Below are 18,858 nucleotides of genomic sequence, written 5' to 3' on the forward strand. Positions count from 1 at the left end.
AGCGGTTTCGATTCACTTTGCTTAAGATAACGTAGTAAGTAAGTAGGTAGTTGGTGTCTCCTCAGAAGACGAATCATTTCCCTTTGCAGCCGTATAGGATCTGAAGTTCAAAAATAAATGGTAATCTTAGAAGAAATGTGTTAATCTTCCAACACGTTATTGAGCATTTACAGAAGGCCTGCGTGACTATATTTTTAAGGTATTTATTCTCTGATCGGCAGAATGAGTGAGACACACTCCCCCCTCCATTACCCCAGCCTCCTCCTCTCTGCCGCCCCCTCCTGGGTGTGTAGAGTAACGCGACGATTAAACCAACAGGGGCCGGGGCTGCCGGCGCAGGCTGGCTCCGGGCCACATGCGGACAGGGGAGGTTTTGTGTCACTCCAGGTTTTGGTGTATGGACGTGTCCTCACGAGGGAGGGGATCACCCAGTTGAAATACATACTGCAACCCCCGAGGGATTAAGTGTGTTTCCTTTGCTTTATAGTTCAGAATTTTACAGTTTCTTTGTTTGGAACATCTCCGATGGCTTAATGGTTTCTGTAGCTCCCACCCCCGCCCCGATGGGACCAGATGTGTATCAGAGCAGCAGCTGAATCTCTGTAGATTTGCCAGTTTTATTGCTTACCTTGTGGTATAACTTTTTCTTTTCGAGTATCATTTCGTTCTTCTGCCATGGATCCTAGATAAAGGTGAGTTTACTTATTTCTTGCCTTTTAAAATGTTCATGTTCTATTTTTTTTTTTAATGGTGGCATTTAAGCTCTTTGTAGTAGTTTAGGGAACTGTTTTAGAGGTCAGACTTGTCATATTATTGATAGTTTATCACCATTACTGGTTTCAGTAAGCATGCCTGTTTTCTTATAGTTGTGGAGGGACCCACAAGACTTTATTAATTTGCTAGTCTTTTGTCCCCATTAGATGAGGATGAAGTCGCACTGGTTGAGGAAAGGTTCCTTTAATCTGTGAGACCCAAGTTTTAAAAAGTTGGGTTTAAAAAAAAAACTCGCAAATCTAAATAGTCTGTTCATATTAGTCGCCTTTAGTGGACTTTAATGCATTTATTTATTGTTCTTCAAAACTGGCCTTCAGAATTACCTGTTTTAAAAATGATTTTTGCAAAGATAGAATTATGGTCCTTGGCAGCTGTTAGAATAGAAATCCCTGGGAGCTTATTGAGAGATCTCTGGAGGGTTCTTAACCTCGCCCCGGACACCTCCTGCTGTTGACCGTGCTGGCTAAGATGAGGGGCCTGAACTTCATGTGCGGTAGGAGCAGAGACCACGTCCTCTCTTTTCCAAATGCTAACCTTGTGCTCAAGTCCGCTGACGACACGAGGAGACGTGTGGGCTTGGGGGAAAACTAAGCATGTTGAGGTAGGGGTGGGAAAGATCCAGCTAAAAGACACCATGCTGTGGAGAAAAGGGGTGCTTGATGGACTAGGTTTCACAGGAGGTGGGAGGGAACAGGGTCGCCAGCCCAGGTGGAGGGAAGGAGGAGGCTGCACCCATCGGTTGAGAGCGGACCAGATTGAACTCGCCCCCCACCCTCCCGTGAAGAGGAGCAGAGCCAGTGGGCTAGAGAGGTCCAGGGGGCTCGCCAGGGAGTGGCACAAGTCCCCTTTGAAACTGGTGACTCTGAACTTGAAGTGAACCCTCTTGTCCTGTTAGTGGTTGTTCGGGCAGAGCTCCACTGCCGAGGCACACACGAGAAGCAGAATGTAGGGCAGACCAGTAAGTCAGCTCTGCACTAATGATGGATGCGGCACAGCTACCGCGAAGGGTCCCTGCCGGCAGGGCAGACTACCCCTGAGGACCTGACAGGAGGTTCCGACCTGTAGAGGGGAGCAGTCAGGGCGAGAGAAGATGAGGTAAAGGGGCCGGAGCTTCTGTGAAGGGCTTTCTGTGCCACGTGAGTGCCTGGACTTTATTCCCTGGGCAGCGGGTGGCCATGAAGAGTTTTAGGCTGGGAACTAACATGATGAGGTCTGTACCTGAAAAGATCGTGTTGGCTGCTGTGTGAGAAATTGATAGGGGTAATCAGTAATGCAGATAGGAAGTGTGGGGAGGCTGCTGGGATCTAGGCAAAATAAAATGGTCGCCTGAGTTAAAGGAGTGGCACCAAGGATGGAGGCAAAAGGGTGTCCTTGAGAAATATTTAGGATCAACATTTTATCCTGTGGTTCTTTCTGGGGGGAAAAAAGGATTCTAATTGACGAAGGCTCCATTGATATTGGCTTTCTACTAGGTAAGTTTAGTTATTCTTTATTAGTTAAGCTAACGAAGGTCTGTCCAGATTTTATATTTGTATCATTTAGGTAAAAATTTTTATTACTTTTTCTTTTTCCTAAGTAGAACATACATGGTCCTTATAGACAATTATAAAATACAAAAAGAATACTCACCCCACATCTCTCTACCCAGATCTTGTAAATATTTTGCTGTGTTTTCCTCCCATCTCTTTTCAGAAAGCAGTGTTACAAATTGAGTTCCCTCTGGCAGGAGAAAGGGTGACCTATAACACCATTTCTGAAGCTCGTCAAAACCAGTGCAAGTTTCTGAGTTTTCTTTTACTTATAGGATATGGTACTTCAGGCCTCTGATAAGTGCTGGGTGACCTTTTAGGGTGAAGCCTTAACATACAGCTTAATGAGCGGCAGCCTGAGGGGCACGTTTGGAGGAGAAGGTTACCCCAGCCCCACGTGAGCACACACACACCTTATTTCAAATACCTCGTGGGGGAAATCAGTGGGATCAGCGAGTCTCACTTAATTTGTTTATTCTTGGTATGGCAGTGGAACACTGGTAACAACCAAAGAGCCATGGCTGACCGCGTATCTTAACTGATTTGTAAGCTGAAAGTAATGGTATGTGGAGCCCTGCTGGATAAGGTGCCTCTCCCGGTGCTTTATTTATTTATTTTTGTTAACATCCCTTTTAACTTGGTCTGAGACCGATTGAGACATTATCTTGGACCTGGGAGGCTGTGAGCCATACTGGAATGACAAACACTTGTTGACAGCTTTGAGAAGATGGATGGAAAAACAAACTCCGACAGGGTTCACAGGTTTGTTTTCCCTTTGAGTCTTTAGAAGAACGTGCCCCCATTATTTAGCATAGGGGAAGAAAAAGTTGCACCTCGTTATCAAAGTCAGTATTTCCTGAGCTTGACTTGCAGACATCTCTAGAACACATCTACTTTTTGCATAGCGTGTAATTAATCAAAATAGGAATAGGAAGTGCATCACTAGGGCCAAGTTATATTTCGACCTGCTTTTGGTGTCTGTGTCATTTTAGCTTACAAAATTCAGTAGTGTCGTAAGTATGTTGTTAGCTTTTGGTGTCTGTGTCAATTTAGCTTACAAAATTCAGTAGTGTCGTAAGTATGTTGTTATCTGTTAGAAGGGCTAATAAGTGTATTTTATATCTGAGCAGCGTCTCTCTGGAGTAATAATAATTATCTACTAATAATAAAAGCATGGTATAATAGAAAAGCACAAATCTAATAAATATTTACCCATTGGTGTAATAGTGACCCGTATCTTAATGTGATTACAAGGAGGAAAAAGTAATCCATTTACTACTCTGTTAAATAGACAGAACTATTGATCCCCAAACTGATTATGAGACAAAGATTAATATAAATTATTTACTATGTTTATAATGATTAATGCTTTTCAGATACTTAAACTAGGAGTAATGTAGGCAAGTTATTTTATAGGTATGACGTGAGATGAAATGATTTGGGGCCGTTAGCTTTATAGTGAGTTAGAAATAATTTCACTGCATCCGTCTGCCTAACATCTTCCCATAGGATAGCCGGGGGGCAAGAAACTAGGAGGAGTGTCACCAGTGTGAGGCTGGGGGGGGGGGGAGCCGGGAGTAAAGGGGAAATTTTAACTGAAAAGAATTTCAGAAGAACACGGATTTTTATGAGGGAAATAGACTTTGGGAAATGAACATAGACAGAAAATAAGGTGTTTGCTGAAGGAAAAAGCAAGTATTATTCACTCCTGGGCAATGCACTGCTCTGATGTTTGAAGTTCTTACAGCCTTTCCTGTATTGGGACGTTGGAACTAAGAGGCCCGGACCCATATGGTGTTGGCTTCAACTGGAAAGGGCGGAGGTGGAGCCTTGGAGGTAACTTGACCCAAGGAATCAGTGTTGGGCCTTTCCTCCACTTCCCTTTATCCTGTTCCATGGCCACAGGCAACCCAAGAGAAGGGAGGACATACCTTCCTGGGCTTTTGGTTTGTAAAATCCCAAGGAAAGACTCTGTTTGAATCTGATACCACTCAGTAAACCAGTCAGTGTGTCCAGGTGTGGGGTAAAGTACTGGGTGACATGGCCATTTGAGACCTAATGACTAGAGCCTTCTAAAGGAAGGGCCCAAGAGGACAGGCCTGGGTTGAGTGGCTGTCCAAGTGTGTTCACTGAAGCGTATCACTGGGCGTGTTATTCGAAGCAGCGAGGGTATATGAAAAGGCGGGCCGAACAGTGTGTTCTAAGGGTTGGTAAGACAACATTTGTATTTTATTTTCAACACAAGTTGTAGCAGTTTTACTTCTCTGCTTCGGACGTAGTTGGAGCCAATTGAAATGATAATAACATTATGAAAAAATTGCAAAGCACAGGGGAAAAATGTGAGTAGATTATCAAGCCAGCTATATGTTCTAAAGTGTTTAAATTTTTCATCTGTATCACCGCCGCTTTACGTTTTGGGAATGTGGTTTCAATAGCTAAACCAAAGCAGTGAACCTCACTGAAAGGCATTATAGGAAACGCATGAAAAACAGCATAAAGCGCTTGGAGGAATTGTCCAGCCCTCGCTGGAATGAACCAGAAGCCTTGGTCAGCGTGGTATTTCTACCCAGATGTCGCTTGTCCTGATAAATTCGAGCGTTCGTGGGAGTCAGAAGCTACTGCCAAGTTTTGGCATCCTGCAGTTCATTTGCTATGTTCTAGACCTCAGTTCCCAACTTTGGATGGCTGACTTGCCAGAAACAGAGAAAATATAACATCTTTTTTCATCCAGATGAAACCATTCATTAGAATTCCTGAACTGTGTGTGTGTGTGTGTGTGTGTGTGTGTGTGTGTGTGTGCGCGCGCGCGCACACTCGGACTTGAGAACTGCCAAGATAGTTATTTATACAAGAGTTTCTGTGTTATATTGCATAACACCTTACCAGCATTTAAATAACACGATTTGTAATTGGAATCCTCATTAGTCCTGTGAAATTAAACTAATAGGTCAAATACTTAGAGAATGTGTTTGAATATTGGGGAAGGGAGGGAATGTGACAGACGGAACATTTTAATTACGTGTAACTTGAACACATTTAAAGAATTTTTTAACACTTATAAATTGTAAATCATTTCAACATGTAATTCAGTCTACAAATACACTTATTTGCAGTGATGGTTTATTTAATAAATTATTTATTGAGTGCCTATTTGCGTAGTTCTCTTTAACATTAAGGATGGGAAATTCACATATCTCAGGAAGCCTGTCACTGAGATCATAAGATGGTCATACTGGACAGTTAACTACTTTTAAACAGTGGTCCCGTTGAAAGTATTAGAGAAGAGGCCTGTATCAGTTAAGGTTTGATCAGGATGTCGGAACCACTTGAGAGATATAAGGGATTAGGCCTGGTGGGACCATGGATGTGATGCAGTCCCATAAGCCTCTTGCCCCTGTACCTGGTGCCAGGCCTGAGGAAAGCAGAGGAGAGCAGGAGTGACCCGGAATCCGCAAGGAGGAGCAGAAGTGCATGAGAAAAGACTGTACCACGTGTCTGTTTCCTGCCGCTTCCAAGCCTGCACCTTTGATGATGCAGGTTCACCTGCAGGAGAGCATGCACTTGACCATGGAACAGCACACAGACTTGGCCCAGGATCACGAGACGTGGACGAGCTCGGGGGGCAGCTGCGGGCCCCGTGCCGCTCCGGGCCAGCAAGGCGAGCCAACGGATCCCAGCTGCCACGTGTGAGCCGCAGTAGAGCCAGACCTCACACCAGTTTTGCAAGTGTAAACATGGCCGCTCCTGCATTCCCACCTTCCAGATCTCATGTGTGCTTCCGTGGCTGCCCCTAAGCTGCAGCTGTGGGGAGAGGGCGTTCCGGGCAGCATGGTTCCCAGTGAGCTAAATCAACGCGGCACAGACCCATCACAGCTCGTCGTTGTCGGCCTGGCGCTCGGATACACCCTTCAGTCGTACTTCCAGTTAAGGCAATAGCAAAAAGTTGTGTGTACACTGAACATGATGAAATTCTCCTTCTTACAACCAACAGTTCACTGATCCACTCCCTGAAAGAGGAGGCAAAGTCCCTTTATTCATCTCTGGGGGAATGTTCACTTCTCTTGCAGCTGATCCTGTGTAACTTCAATACTGAGGCATGAGAGTAAATACTATTAGCATATATTCAGTGGTAGGAGAATGGGAGACAAATAAAAAATGTGGTTTATATATACAAACATATTTATAGTAAAACAAGGAGAAAATACTCAGAACTATTACATTCCTTGTTTCTGCAGCTGGTCGCAGGGTTGTAGCTGGTGTTTATAACTACCTTCTTCTGCTGGCCAGTCCGCGTGCCCTTTGTCCTTGGACGGCTGTAGTTCCTTGCCACAGGATATGACCCAAAGCTTAGTTCTTGGAGGCTCTGGGACTGGACCTCTTATACTCTGGTGGCAGGAAGGTAACGTGGCAATCCACCTCGTGGAACAGTTTCCTGAGTAGTTTCAACATGCATCTCCTCGATGACTCACTCCAGTGTGTTTACCTATGAGAAATAAAAGCATGTGTTCATGCAGCGACTTATACACAGACGTTCATCGCAGCTTTCTCCTAATAGGTAAAACCCAGAAACAACCCAAATATGCAACAAGTGAATGGATGTACAGATTGTGGTATTACCATGGCATGGAATATTGACAGTAAAAAGGAATGACCTATTGATACACTCAGTGATAGGATGAATCTCAAAATAATTATGCCACGTGAAAAAAAATGCAGACAAAGAGAGGGCATATTATTTGATTCCATTTACGTAAAAGTCTAGAAAATGCAAATAGTCTGTAGGGGCACAGCGTAGTTCCGTGTCTGCCTAAGGATGAGTTGTGGACAGGAGGGTGGGGGAGAGGGACTGCAAGGGGGCATGACCGAGCTTTTGGGAAGATGGATGCGTGCGGTGTCTTCATGTGGTGATAGCTTCAGGGGTGTGTACAGATGTCAAAACTTAACCAAATCATATATTTTAAATACATGCAGTTTATTGTATATCAAGTGGACCTCAGTAAAGTTAAAAAAAAAAGATTGAACCAAAAAATGGACAGTCTGTATTTTCATTTACCACCTAGAGTGACACTGCTGTCATGTGAAATCAGAAACAGACTTATCACCTTTTAAATTCTGTAATTCTTGACAAGTGATTGTTGTATTTGCAGCATTTCGATTTCACCTCAGGTGCAGCCACATTTCCAAGTGGTTCAGGCAGGTGCCATGGGGATTGAAAGGAGGAGGGGATCACATCAGGTCAGAGGTTCAGGCTTCAATTAAACCGGACCTTAGTCTTGAAGGAAGGGTCGGGTTTGTGAGGGGCTGGGAGTCTTGCGGGCGGGTGCAGGTGTGGGGGAGAAGCGGCAGCTCTCGGCCTGCATGGCAGCAGTGTCGTCACACACTGCCCGACGTCGGTAGGTGAGAGCAACTGTTCTCATTTGCTGCTGAGGAAACTAAGGCTCCAGACACTAAATATTTCCTGCAGCCTCAGACCTAGAGGCCACCTAAGTCTCCATCCCCACGGGCACTTTGCTGTGTTCATAAGACAGTGACAGGTGTAACACCCTGGTCTCAGGTGTACAGGAGAGCTGTCCCAGGCAGAGGGGCATGTGGCCCTAGTCTCAGTGTAACCTCATCACTTGTGTATGGTTTCGTCTGGCATCTTATTCCCTTCAGACCTGGCTTTGGCTCTAGTAGCCCATTTCCCGTGGTCATCTGGTTCTTGGTTGATTCACAGGCTTTGGGATATGTGAAAAGTTCTGAAATCGTGGACAGCACTAATGCTCTAAACCTGAAACATTGGCTTTGAGGAATGCAACTGTGTGTTTAACATGTGGTTTTCAAAGCGGGTAGAAGTAGAACTGCGCATGTTCCTGACAATTAGTGCATATATTTTTTAAAATGTGTCTCTCCCAGAGAATTTTTCTCTAAAGAGTACCAAGAGTATGAGTTTGTAGTATCAAAATTAAAATGAAATTTACTGTGGAAAAAAACCTGTAGAATTAAAGCAGAAGAGAATAATTGTTTCACACTGTATTTAATGTTTTGTTTTGTTTTCAATCTTTTTGCAGTTTTTTGAGGTTCCATTTGATTCAAACATGAATAGGACAAAGAACAGACCTCTGGTTCGTGGACAGATCAGGTAAAATCATGAATGTCAGTCTCCTCCATGTTACAGAACATTCATTTGCTTGTCCATCCTGTCTTGAGTTGTAAAGTGAAAAGAACACCCCACCCCCAACGGGACATACGGGGAGGGGGATATGTAGTGCTCTCCAACTCTAACCAGAATGCAGGGCTCAGAGCTCATAATGGATCTGAGATGGGCAGTTTTGCTGTGGGAATAACTGACGCGATAGTTTTCCTTATTAGGCTCGGTTTTGAGACGTGGACTTGTTTTGCTCGTAGTGGCTAAGGGTAAAAACATTCCATTAACACAGGTGATTTCAGACAGATCCATACAGGGTCTCAGCAGAAAGCTGTGTCTGAATCCTTATGTTTTCAGATGAGCTGAGAGCACTGTTAGACCCCAAGTAAAGCACTGCGTCCTTTACTCCCCTCTCCACCAAATTCAACTAAGTAGAACTAAAAGGCATATAAATATTTTAATACCACTAATGGTTAATAATTAAACATTTTACTTCCTGGAGACCTCGAAACCGGCATTTTAAAATATTTTTTAAAGTCTAATAGCCAGCACAGGCCGAGAAGACTAGAAAGAGCCAGTGGTTCATACTGCATGACTGTTCTAAGTCAGAGAAACCTCTGTCCACCTGTCCCGGCAGAGCCCTCATGGAGGTTCAGATTTATTGGCGTAACACTTATGGATCAAATAATCATACATATCAAGCAAAACAATAAAGGAAACAAATTCAGGTGCAGTCAGATGTCTGTGTAAAAATAATTTTTAGTATTTGCTGCTTTCAGCCATTCAGTTCTTAAATGAATCTAAATATGGAAAAGGGCAGGAGATCCAGATGAAAATACCTAGGAACAGAAGTCTCATGTCTGACTGATATTTTATTTCCCTTTTTGAGATCTGATGCAGCTCTCTGCTGTCTTTATGTTTAGAAAGTGTCAGAAGCACTTTGATTTGAGTAAAGTCGTTTTAGAGGGCACGTGTAAGCCCTGTAACCCACCTCAAAAGCTAAACGATGCTCCTGCCACTGCTGAAATCACAGGTGCGTTCCTACTTGTTTGGAATTTCTGTCCAGGCTTTTTTCCTCAGTGCAATCATACTCCTTTAGGACCCAGGGAAACGGGATAAGCCCAGCAAACAGCCATTAGGCATGGAATGGTCGTCAGATAAAGGCCGTCATTCTTCTAGGAGCTTGTCTTACTTCGCCCAGCGTGCTCATTTCCTCGCGCCCAGGAAAGCACAGTCTCTCAGTACATCCAGGAGGGAGGAGCATCACGGCCTTGGTGGCTGGTGTTAGCAGTGCCCTTGCGTTAAAGGAGGAGGCTACAGTACGATTATTAGTCTCGATAGACTTGTAACTTATCTTTTGTTTGCAAGATGACCGAGGCAGAATCTCATTTATGATAATAAACCGTAATTGCTCTTCTAGAGGGCAAATTATAGGCCTGACTTATTTTCTAGCTAGGATGTATTTTATTAAATAGGTACAAGGAGCTATTATGAGTCTGGGGCAAAATCTTGCATTGAGAATCATAGTTTTAAAACTGAAGACTTAATATCTTGCCATTTAGTGTTTACTATAATTCAGTAAATTATTTTTTTCTACACAGATATTTTATAAATGAGTGGCCATAGGGGTATAGTAGAAAGTCTTGTAGACGACCATTGACATTTATCTCTCAGCTTTGGTGGCTTTCCCATTCATAACGGCTATTGGGCCTTAAGTCCAAAGCCTAGACAGTTTGCTCTGAAATTCTCTTTTAGTGTTTACTGTCCCATTTGATTTGGGCCCATATGAATCTGCACAGCCTTGTAGACTTAGTCACAATTTGGCAGGTAAAGTGTGATCCCTGTCATTGTTGATGGGCAGCGGTGAAGTGAATCTGGGGAAGAAATCCTTAAAGGTCTTTTGCTGATGACAGCCTTTGTCCATAGCCTGGTTGTATCCATTTGACAGACATACTGTAGATGTTTATTTTCATTATCTTTTTCAAGTGATTGCAGTTTTTTTTGAAAATTTTTGTTTAAATGAACTATATTCTAGGGAGTTAAAGTAATATAGCAATCCTGAAGAAAGAAGCACATGCCTGGACTGGTCGTTCTGAGAGTTCTCGAGGACCTGGGGGAGTTCTCTGAAGGAGCTCTTTGCTTGTGTGGACCATCGGTGCAGTTTGCATGTGCCTGGCTGCCTTCTCTGCGCTCCTAGGTGGCTTCCCTTCTAGAAAAACACGACAGGGAGGGTTCAGAGCTGGCAGAGAAAATAGTGCCTTCTTGCTTACTTATTTTATTCTTTATTCCAGAAAGGATTAGAGGCTTCATAAGACTATTAGTAAAGTAGAGAAATATGTAAAGAAAGTCGGGGTTACAGAAAATAGAATGGGAATAAACGGTAAGATCACAAGAAAAGCTTATCAAATTCACATAGTTAATAAGATTGAACTGTAAATATCATTCTACATTTCCTGGTGAAACCACACTTCCATCATAATGAAAAGCATTATACGCGTTATTTATATTTAAGTCTCTCTATAGCACTGTGAGGTAGATGCTTCTTTTTTTTTTTTTTTTTTTTTTTTTTTTTTGCGGTACGCGGGCTTCTCACTGCTGTGGCCTCTCCCGTTGCGGAGCACAGGCTCTGGATGCGCGGGCTCAGCGGCCATGGCTCACGGGCCCAGCCGCTCCGCAGCATGTGGGATCTTCCCGGACCGGGGCACGAACCCGCGGCCCCTGCATCGGCAGGCGGACCCCCAACCACTGTGCCACCAGGGAAGCCCAGGTAGATGCTTTTAAATTCCTCCCAGTACTCACGTGAGAAAACTGGGGATCCAAGTGGGATGAATAAATTTGGCCTCGTCCACTTGACTCCACACCCTGAGTTCCTAACAGCTGCACATAACTCTCTGTAAAAGTCTCTCTGTCCATGAGAAGAAAACACCACTCCAGGGAGACCAAACTTCTGCCTCTTAGTTCTTAAAAAGTAAGAAAGAAGGGGCACTTGGATGATATTAGAGGAGCGGCCTCAGTGACTTCTGTAGCGGCGGCAAATCATGGATTTCGAAGGCATCGCTGGGTACAAGCCAGAGATAGGACACCAAGCACCAGCTGCCAGTGGGACCCACGGCGAGTGCGTGCGTGGCTTCAACACGAGCGGGGAGGGGAATGGACTCACTGGCCCTTCAGCCTGACCCAGGGTTAAACCGACATGGTGAAAAGAAAGAGGAGAGCAGCTGCCTGTGTGAGTGCGTCCCGGGTGAGGGCCGTGACCGGAGATGCCTGGGGACAGCACTCTGCCACGAGTGTGACCGTCATGTGGGCTGAAGTCGAGGGGCCCTTCCTCCCAGCTTCCCCAGGATGGGCCTGCTTTATACCCGTTGTCCCAGCAGAATTGTGGGAGGTGTCCCCTCTCCCTGTCAACAGTGTCCAGTTTGAGTGGTGACCAAATGCCACCTACATGAAGGGAGTGATGGCGACAATTGTGATGTTCACAGAATTCCCTCACTTTTAAGGCTGTTTCATACAAATTCCAATTGTTTATTTTGCCTCGAAGAGAAGAAAGAGCATAAATGGAAAGTATGATGTACCTAAATCTGTTTGCGGGTAGGCACTGTCATACCGACCCCTTTAAATAGCTTTTTATTCAATGACTCTCAATATCTTTATGTCTTATAAATTGGAAAAGATAAATAAGGTCAGCTGACTTGTTTGGACATTCCTGGCCAGACTGTCATGGCTCTGGTCATCGCTGTGCGGGGGGGGGGGGGGGGGGGGCCCCCCCCTGCCGACACAGGGGACATGGGTTTGTGCCCCGGTCCGGGAAGATCCCACATGGGGGGGGGAGACGGACGGACTTGGGCTTAGAGCTCCCTTTCATTCTCAGACAAAGAACATTCCCAAGAACTCACCTTGCTGGTGAGGAAACCCACTGAGGAGGTTGAATCTGCAGACTCAAAGGCAAGTAGTGAAGGTAGACAGACGTCAGAGGAGCTGACGTTCTTATCAAGAAGGTCATATAAATAGTATTAGGAAATAATGAAAACATCTGTGTGAAACTTTTGAAAATTGTAAAGCACTATAGAATTTAAAGACTCATTCAGTTTTTCAGAAAAAAGGCAGATTTGGTATAATCCAGTTTTAACTTGATGATCGGAAAAAGTGAATTAGCAAAATCTTTAAAAACTGTGTGTAGTAGAGAACATCTCAGTCTTCAGATCTTCTTTGTGTGGTCATTGCAGTCTAGGAAAAACGTTATCTCACTCACTGAGCCCGGGCAAGTCAGTGAATGGCTCTTCCCACACCACCACTTCCTCACGTGCAGGGTGAGATCGTATCTCCTACCTTGTTCATCTCGTAGCGTTGTTGGGACAATGTGAGATCGATAAAACCATGTAAACTGAAGTGCGTTGTTGGGGAGTGGGTTTGACACTCCAGAGGAACGTAGAGTTGTTTGCAGAACTTTCATCTTTTTCCAAATCTGCTTTGAAATACAAATATTTTCATACTTACCAGGCAATAACATAAAAAAGAAATTCAGATTTGTTTCAAGGGATGGGGAGGAGGAAGCAAAACACTTGGCAGATAAGGGAACTCAGAAAATGAAAGTGCATGTTTTCCATTTTCATGGTTAAGTTGGTCCAGCCAGTGGCAGGTTAGTGAATGCTTCGTTCATCCTGTCATTATCAGGATGCATTGATGGAGGATGTCGTCCCTTAGAGGATGTGCTGGTTGCTAGAGTGAAGAGGCATTCCATTCGTGGAATCCCGTTGGAGAGAGGGAGAGAGGGGGGCACACAAGCATGAGGACCCTAAGTGCTGTCCAAGGTACAGCTCACTCAGCAAATGTAATTTTTGAATACACCTGCCAACCAGACAGGCCCCACGCCAGACACGGGAGGGGTAGTGGTAGAACCTGTGCTGGGGGGTTGCCCAGGGGACGGGGGAGCACAGAGAACCTGACCCAGACTGAGGAGGTCAGGGCGACCATCAGGGAGTGGGGTCTTGGAGCTGAGGACCGAAGGGTGAGTAGGCATGGGGCCTCTGGCTCTCCTTTCTGCGCACCGCCCGCCGCCTCCACCCCCAGCTCCCGGTCTGCGCCCTGTCACTGGTCCTCTTCCCATCTCACTCCTCCCCTGAGGTGCTGCCCTCCACACTGCTGTGCCCACAGGCCAGACTCCTCTTCAGAGCCTGGACCCTTTGAAATTCTCTTCTGGGTGCCCTGAGGCATCTCACATTCCGTAGGCTCATCATTTTCTCTCCCAAGTCTGTCTTTTTCCTTCTATGCTTGTTAATTTACATTCTAAAGTCAGGCACCTGGAACTCATTCTAGACTTTCTCTTATCCCCTTCATCTGACTATTCAACTAATTGTGTCTTTTCCGCCACCTGGATCGCCCTGGCGTCTGCCCTTTGACCGTCCTCCGTTTTGTGCGGGTGATTACAGCAGTGCCCCAGCCGCCTTCTCTGCTTTCTCGCTCACCCCCTCTCCATCCGTCTTTCACTCAGCTGGCAGATAAGCATCACACTCGTGTCTGGCTTAAAACTTTTTGGGGTCTTCCAAACATTTGGGGAAAAAATGTGTTTTAAATTCTTTACTATGTCATACAAGGCCTTTCAGAGTCTGATCCTTTCTAGTCCTTCCACGCTCATCCCTCTGTTCTCCTTTTTATTCACGCTTTTATGTTGTATTGTCACTAAGTGGAATTGCTGCGTTTTCCACCAAAATGCCCTGCTTTCTCTGAGCCCTGCCAGCTGTGCTAGCCTTGCCCTTCCATGCCCGGGTAGGTCTTCAGCCAAGCGGGGCTGCCCCCGGACGGATCGCTCTGTCCACACTCCAGTAACGGGGTGCTGGGCTTTGGTCTTGGTGGTTTTCTTGTTCTTTGTGCTTGTGCCTACCACTGCACCACTCAGCACACTACACACCTGTCCTTGGGCGTCTTCCACTACCATGTTGTGAGCTCTTCCAAGACAAAGACTGAGTCTACCATCTGTTTATGTCCACTGCATAGGGTTATTTATATAACACGAATATCCTGAGGGCCTGATATGCACCAGGCATGATTTTTAATGCTGTGACACAGCAGACAACAGAACAGACAAAAACCCTGAACGTCATGGAGCATTCTTGCTCGCCATCACATGTGGCAGTGGCAGATCTCTTGGTGCTGAATGAGGGATGGGTAGGTGGGTGGACGGACAGATAGACGTTAGAGAAGTGGAAATGACCTCCAGGCGAGGGAAGTACAGACACCGAGGAGTGAATGACATGTGACGTCAGGTGATGAGAAGGACGGGAGTGGAGAATTAATGAGAGACAGTGAGGCCGAAGGTTAGAGGGAGCTTGCGGACCTTGGAGGACACCTTGACTTTGGTAGGTGGAGAAGCAAGCCAGGACCTGCCAGGCAGGGTGGGCATGGCCAGCAGAGGAGCAGAGCAGGAGTGCAAATACGTGTTTCAGGATGAAAACAGGTGACCGGGCTGGGCTTACTGTGAAGGGTTCCTGGAGGAGAAAAGTAAGGAAGGAAAGCTGGGGAGGAGGGGGAGGCAAATGTGCCTGCCGGCTGAGCTGTGAGGGCCTCCTGGAGGAAGCGGAGCGCTGTCCACGTTGTTCTGGAGCTCCTGACTTGCTGATCCGCAAGGCAGGAAGAAACAGAGGTCATTCCTGTTGGGAAGGAAGAAATGAAACAGACAAATACGATTGTTTACCTGGAAAATTCAGAGGAATTGACAAAAAAGCTGCTAGAACTAGTAAGTGAATTTAGCAAGTGCATGAGATACAAGCTCAATAGACAGAAACCAACTCTAGGAGTTGCACTTCTGGGGTGACAGCTTGAGCTGCCCGGCAGACCCACCCAGGCAAAAAAGTCTGAGATCTTAACACCCCTTCCCTGAGCTGTAACCCGTCTGCTCTCGACCTCTCACTTTTCTTAAATTCTGCAGCCCTCTGTGCCAGTACCACAGATTCATTATAAAGTACAGAAGCAAAGCAGGCATTAGGGCACAACCCCCAGAGAAGGTGTGGCCTCACAGCCTCAGGACCACAGCAAAAATCCATGCCTGTTCAGTCGACGTTAAGACAGAAGGGCATACGCCCTACAGGGAAGCAGAACCCTGTAGAGTTCTCCACCTCCCCTCTGCCCAGAGTCGTCTCAAAGGCAGATGCCCTGAGCACCCAGCCACCTAAATATAGACTTTTCTTCTCTCTTTTAATTTAACTCAGCGCTTCTCAAACTTCAGTGGACTTAGTCATTATTTTCCAGATTTGTACATATATAAGCTTGCATGTACTTTATGGTTGACTCCGGCGGGTCATGAAGGATGATTTTGAGTAGAATATATTTCCACCTTAGGGCTGACTGACATAGGCTGAATGAACTGCAGCTCAGTTGTGTCTCAAGAAAGGGAAACGCACCCAGTCCTCCCAAGGTGTCGCTCGCCAGGCTTCATGCTGTTGCCTTTCTTTTTGCTGAGCTGCTGTTTGTCTCTGTTGCTTCAGATATTGGAGAAGGTGACACTGAATACATATTTAATAAACAAGGCAGCACTTCCCTGGTGGTGCAGTGTAAGAATATGCCTGCCAATGAAGGGGACACGGGTTCGAGCCCTGGTCCGGGAAGATCCCACATGCCACGGAGCAACTAAGCCCGTGCGCCACAACTACTGAGCCCGTGCTCTAGAGCCTGCGAGCCACAACTACTGAGCCCACGTGCCACAACCACTGAAGCCCTCCGGGGCTGCTTTCCATTAGCTTGAGCCACCCTCGGCCTGATTCTACTTGGTCACCTTCTAACTGGGGCCCACCTCCGCCACCCCCAGAGCACCCACTTGACGTCAGATCCCTTCTGTGACCTGTAGGCAGAGCCTCCAGAAGACCTTCTGAGGTTAGATGTTCACCATTTGCCTCAATGCACAGACCTGTGTGTGCTCTCACTGTCCTCCTGTATCTGGCGCTCTTCTCTAGGAGGGTTTCCTGGTTCTGTCAGAGTTGGAGCTTTCTGTTTTCTGTTCACTCTCCTGTTTGTTTTCAAAGAGGACAGAGGGATATATCTTTCTCTGAGTTGAAGTCCTTCAGACTTAAATTTCTAATATAGCTTATATATTTTTTTTAAGTAATAACCTTTTTTTTTTAAGTAATAACCTTTTTTCGTGGCCCACCCTAATTACAATTAATCTTTTTTAAGAATGTCAAGGCCAAATGTATCTTCTCTATATTTTAGAGTTACATAATTCCCTTGTTTAATTCATCAAAAATTTATTGATCACCTAGAATGGAAGCAGCACTGTCAGTTTTATTGTTATCATGCTCAAAAGGCTTATAATCTGGGTGGAAAAATTAGCCAAATGCATAAAATGCTTAGCAGACAAGACGGGGCAGCCTATAAACATGTGTTGACGGAAATAAATGAATTGGTACAAACAAGAAGGTCTCCGGGAGGTCAGAAAGGGGAGATTCAGATAAGGACCAGCTGGGCAGTGAAAGCTTCCTGCAGAAGTCAGGCGTGGGCTGGGCCTTCTTTCTTATTTTGATTCCGTCTCCTTTGAATTATCCATTTTCCAGCTCGGTCATGTTGACAGGGAAAGACTACATGTCAGCGTTAGTTTTCCCAACTTAATGGCTCCGATGAGAACGATCCATAACTTGTAAGCTTGAGGTGTGAGCTGTGAGCCGGAGAGACAGAGCGATAAGAGCAGAGTGGAAGGTGATTCAGAAAGGATAAATCAAAGCACTTGGAATTGGGGGCAGCCCATACCTAGTTTTGAAATGAATGAGGAAGATTGAGTTTTCGGAGTGAAATTAATGGATTGTTTAGTTGGCATTATTAACTTAAAGAACGAGGTTTAGCTGAAGTATTATAGGGATTCACAGGGGACATTTTTCACATTTACTGAAGGTTTTACCAGTAAGCAGTTAAGCGAATGTAAACATCTTGTGGGCTGCAGGGGACCTGGGAGTGTTATTCATATCATCCCCCCCCCCCCCCCCCCCCTAGTAGACACGTAGCCGGCCCTGGTGAAGCTCTGCAGAGCTTCTGGGTGGTTACGATTAGTCTCTCGTTGTGTATGTAATGTGAATGTAATAAGAACATAAACATTTTATAAGTGTAGAAATTTCTTTTTTTAGTGTTAACCAGTCATTTGGAGTGGCAGGAAGAACAGATTTGGTCTCAACTTAATAATAGTGGTGCTAACGGACAGAACTTTATCCTTAAAATAAAATCATTCAACGTATGAAACATACTAGGAAGAACCAGCAAAAGGCCTGTGTGCACGTCACTGTGACAAGTCATCACAGTGGCTCTATGAGAGGAACACGGGAGTTTTCTGAAAGTTAACATGCTTTTCTCTCATTGTCATAGGAAAAAAAAAAGAAAGCATTTATGAAAGCATCGTGAGTTGTGAGCATTTGTTGACAGCAGTCCTGGGGATGGAGGAATCCTTCAGCCCCCAGGCCCCTTTTTATAACCAGACAATACTTAAATATTCTAAGAAACATGAATATACAGAGTAACTATCGTATCATAGCGACATAGCCAATACCTTGCAGTCACGTGGGAGATGAGTCATAGGAGCAAACACCTTTTATTAATAACCTGGAGTCATTTGGTCTAATGCCCTATCACTTTATTTCCTCCCTTTTCAAATAAGATGATGATGTGAAAAGATTCGACACCATCAAATGCTACTCCCATTGACTGCTGTTACGGAGGCAGTAGTCTTAAGATCGTGTTCTCTCTTTTGCCTGGTTTGTAAAGGTTTGTTTCAGCCAACATTTTGGGCCCCAGCCTTAGGTACAGGGCATGTAAAGATGAATGGTACAGAGTCACACTGAAAAAGTGTACGTCGGGGATGGGTAGACAAGGCAGCAGAGGAGGTCAGCGTGAGACCAAGAAGTGCTGTGACAGCAGAGGGCACGTGGACCACCCATGGGGGGCCGACAGGGAGGAGAGAGGGGTGAGGGAAGATGTTCTTAGAGGATGTGTTTTGATGTCAAGGCTGAATTTGGAGGATGAGTAAGAAACGGCCACACCAAAGATAAGAGAAGTGTCGCTGGGGGCAGGGTGTGGGGTCGTCCTGGGGCAGAGGAGCTGCATGCACTCGACAGCAGAGACCTTCCACCTAGACCACAGACTGCAAAACAGCAGCCACCAGACCAGATCCCGAGGAGGCACTTTTTTGTTTGGTACACTGCTTTTCTGCAGCTGCCAACGTTTAAAAATAGAAAATTTGAACATAAAACCACAGATTTCTAGGCTTCTTTGGCTCGCTCCCACGTGGAATCTGCCAGCGCAACCTGACTAGCAGTTCCCACAGTCCTCACGCCTCCTGTTTTTTCTTAAGTCCGCCCACTTTACGCTTCACATTGCCAGCCTGGTCCCTACAGATGTCCATGTTTGCAAACACTGTCCTGGACCAAAGGCTCCGGTCCCAGGCGGTGCAGGAGATGC

General features: G+C 45.5%; 1 protein-coding gene across 1 annotated transcript in view; it reads left to right on the forward strand.

The window, feature by feature from the left end:
* The window catches only part of COX10 (cytochrome c oxidase assembly factor heme A:farnesyltransferase COX10), a 109,481-nt gene that overhangs the window by 67,427 nt on the left and 23,196 nt on the right, over positions 1-18,858 (forward strand). The window contains exon 5 of the mRNA XM_007462644.1: positions 8,354-8,424. Coding sequence (XP_007462706.1) covers positions 8,354-8,424 — 71 coding nt within the window. The remainder of the gene's footprint in view (positions 1-8,353; positions 8,425-18,858) is intronic.

Source organism: Lipotes vexillifer, unplaced genomic scaffold, assembly GCF_000442215.2.
Source record: "Lipotes vexillifer unplaced genomic scaffold, Lipotes_vexillifer_v1.1 scaffold982, whole genome shotgun sequence".
In the NCBI taxonomy this organism is placed as follows: domain Eukaryota; kingdom Metazoa; phylum Chordata; class Mammalia; order Artiodactyla; family Lipotidae; genus Lipotes; species Lipotes vexillifer.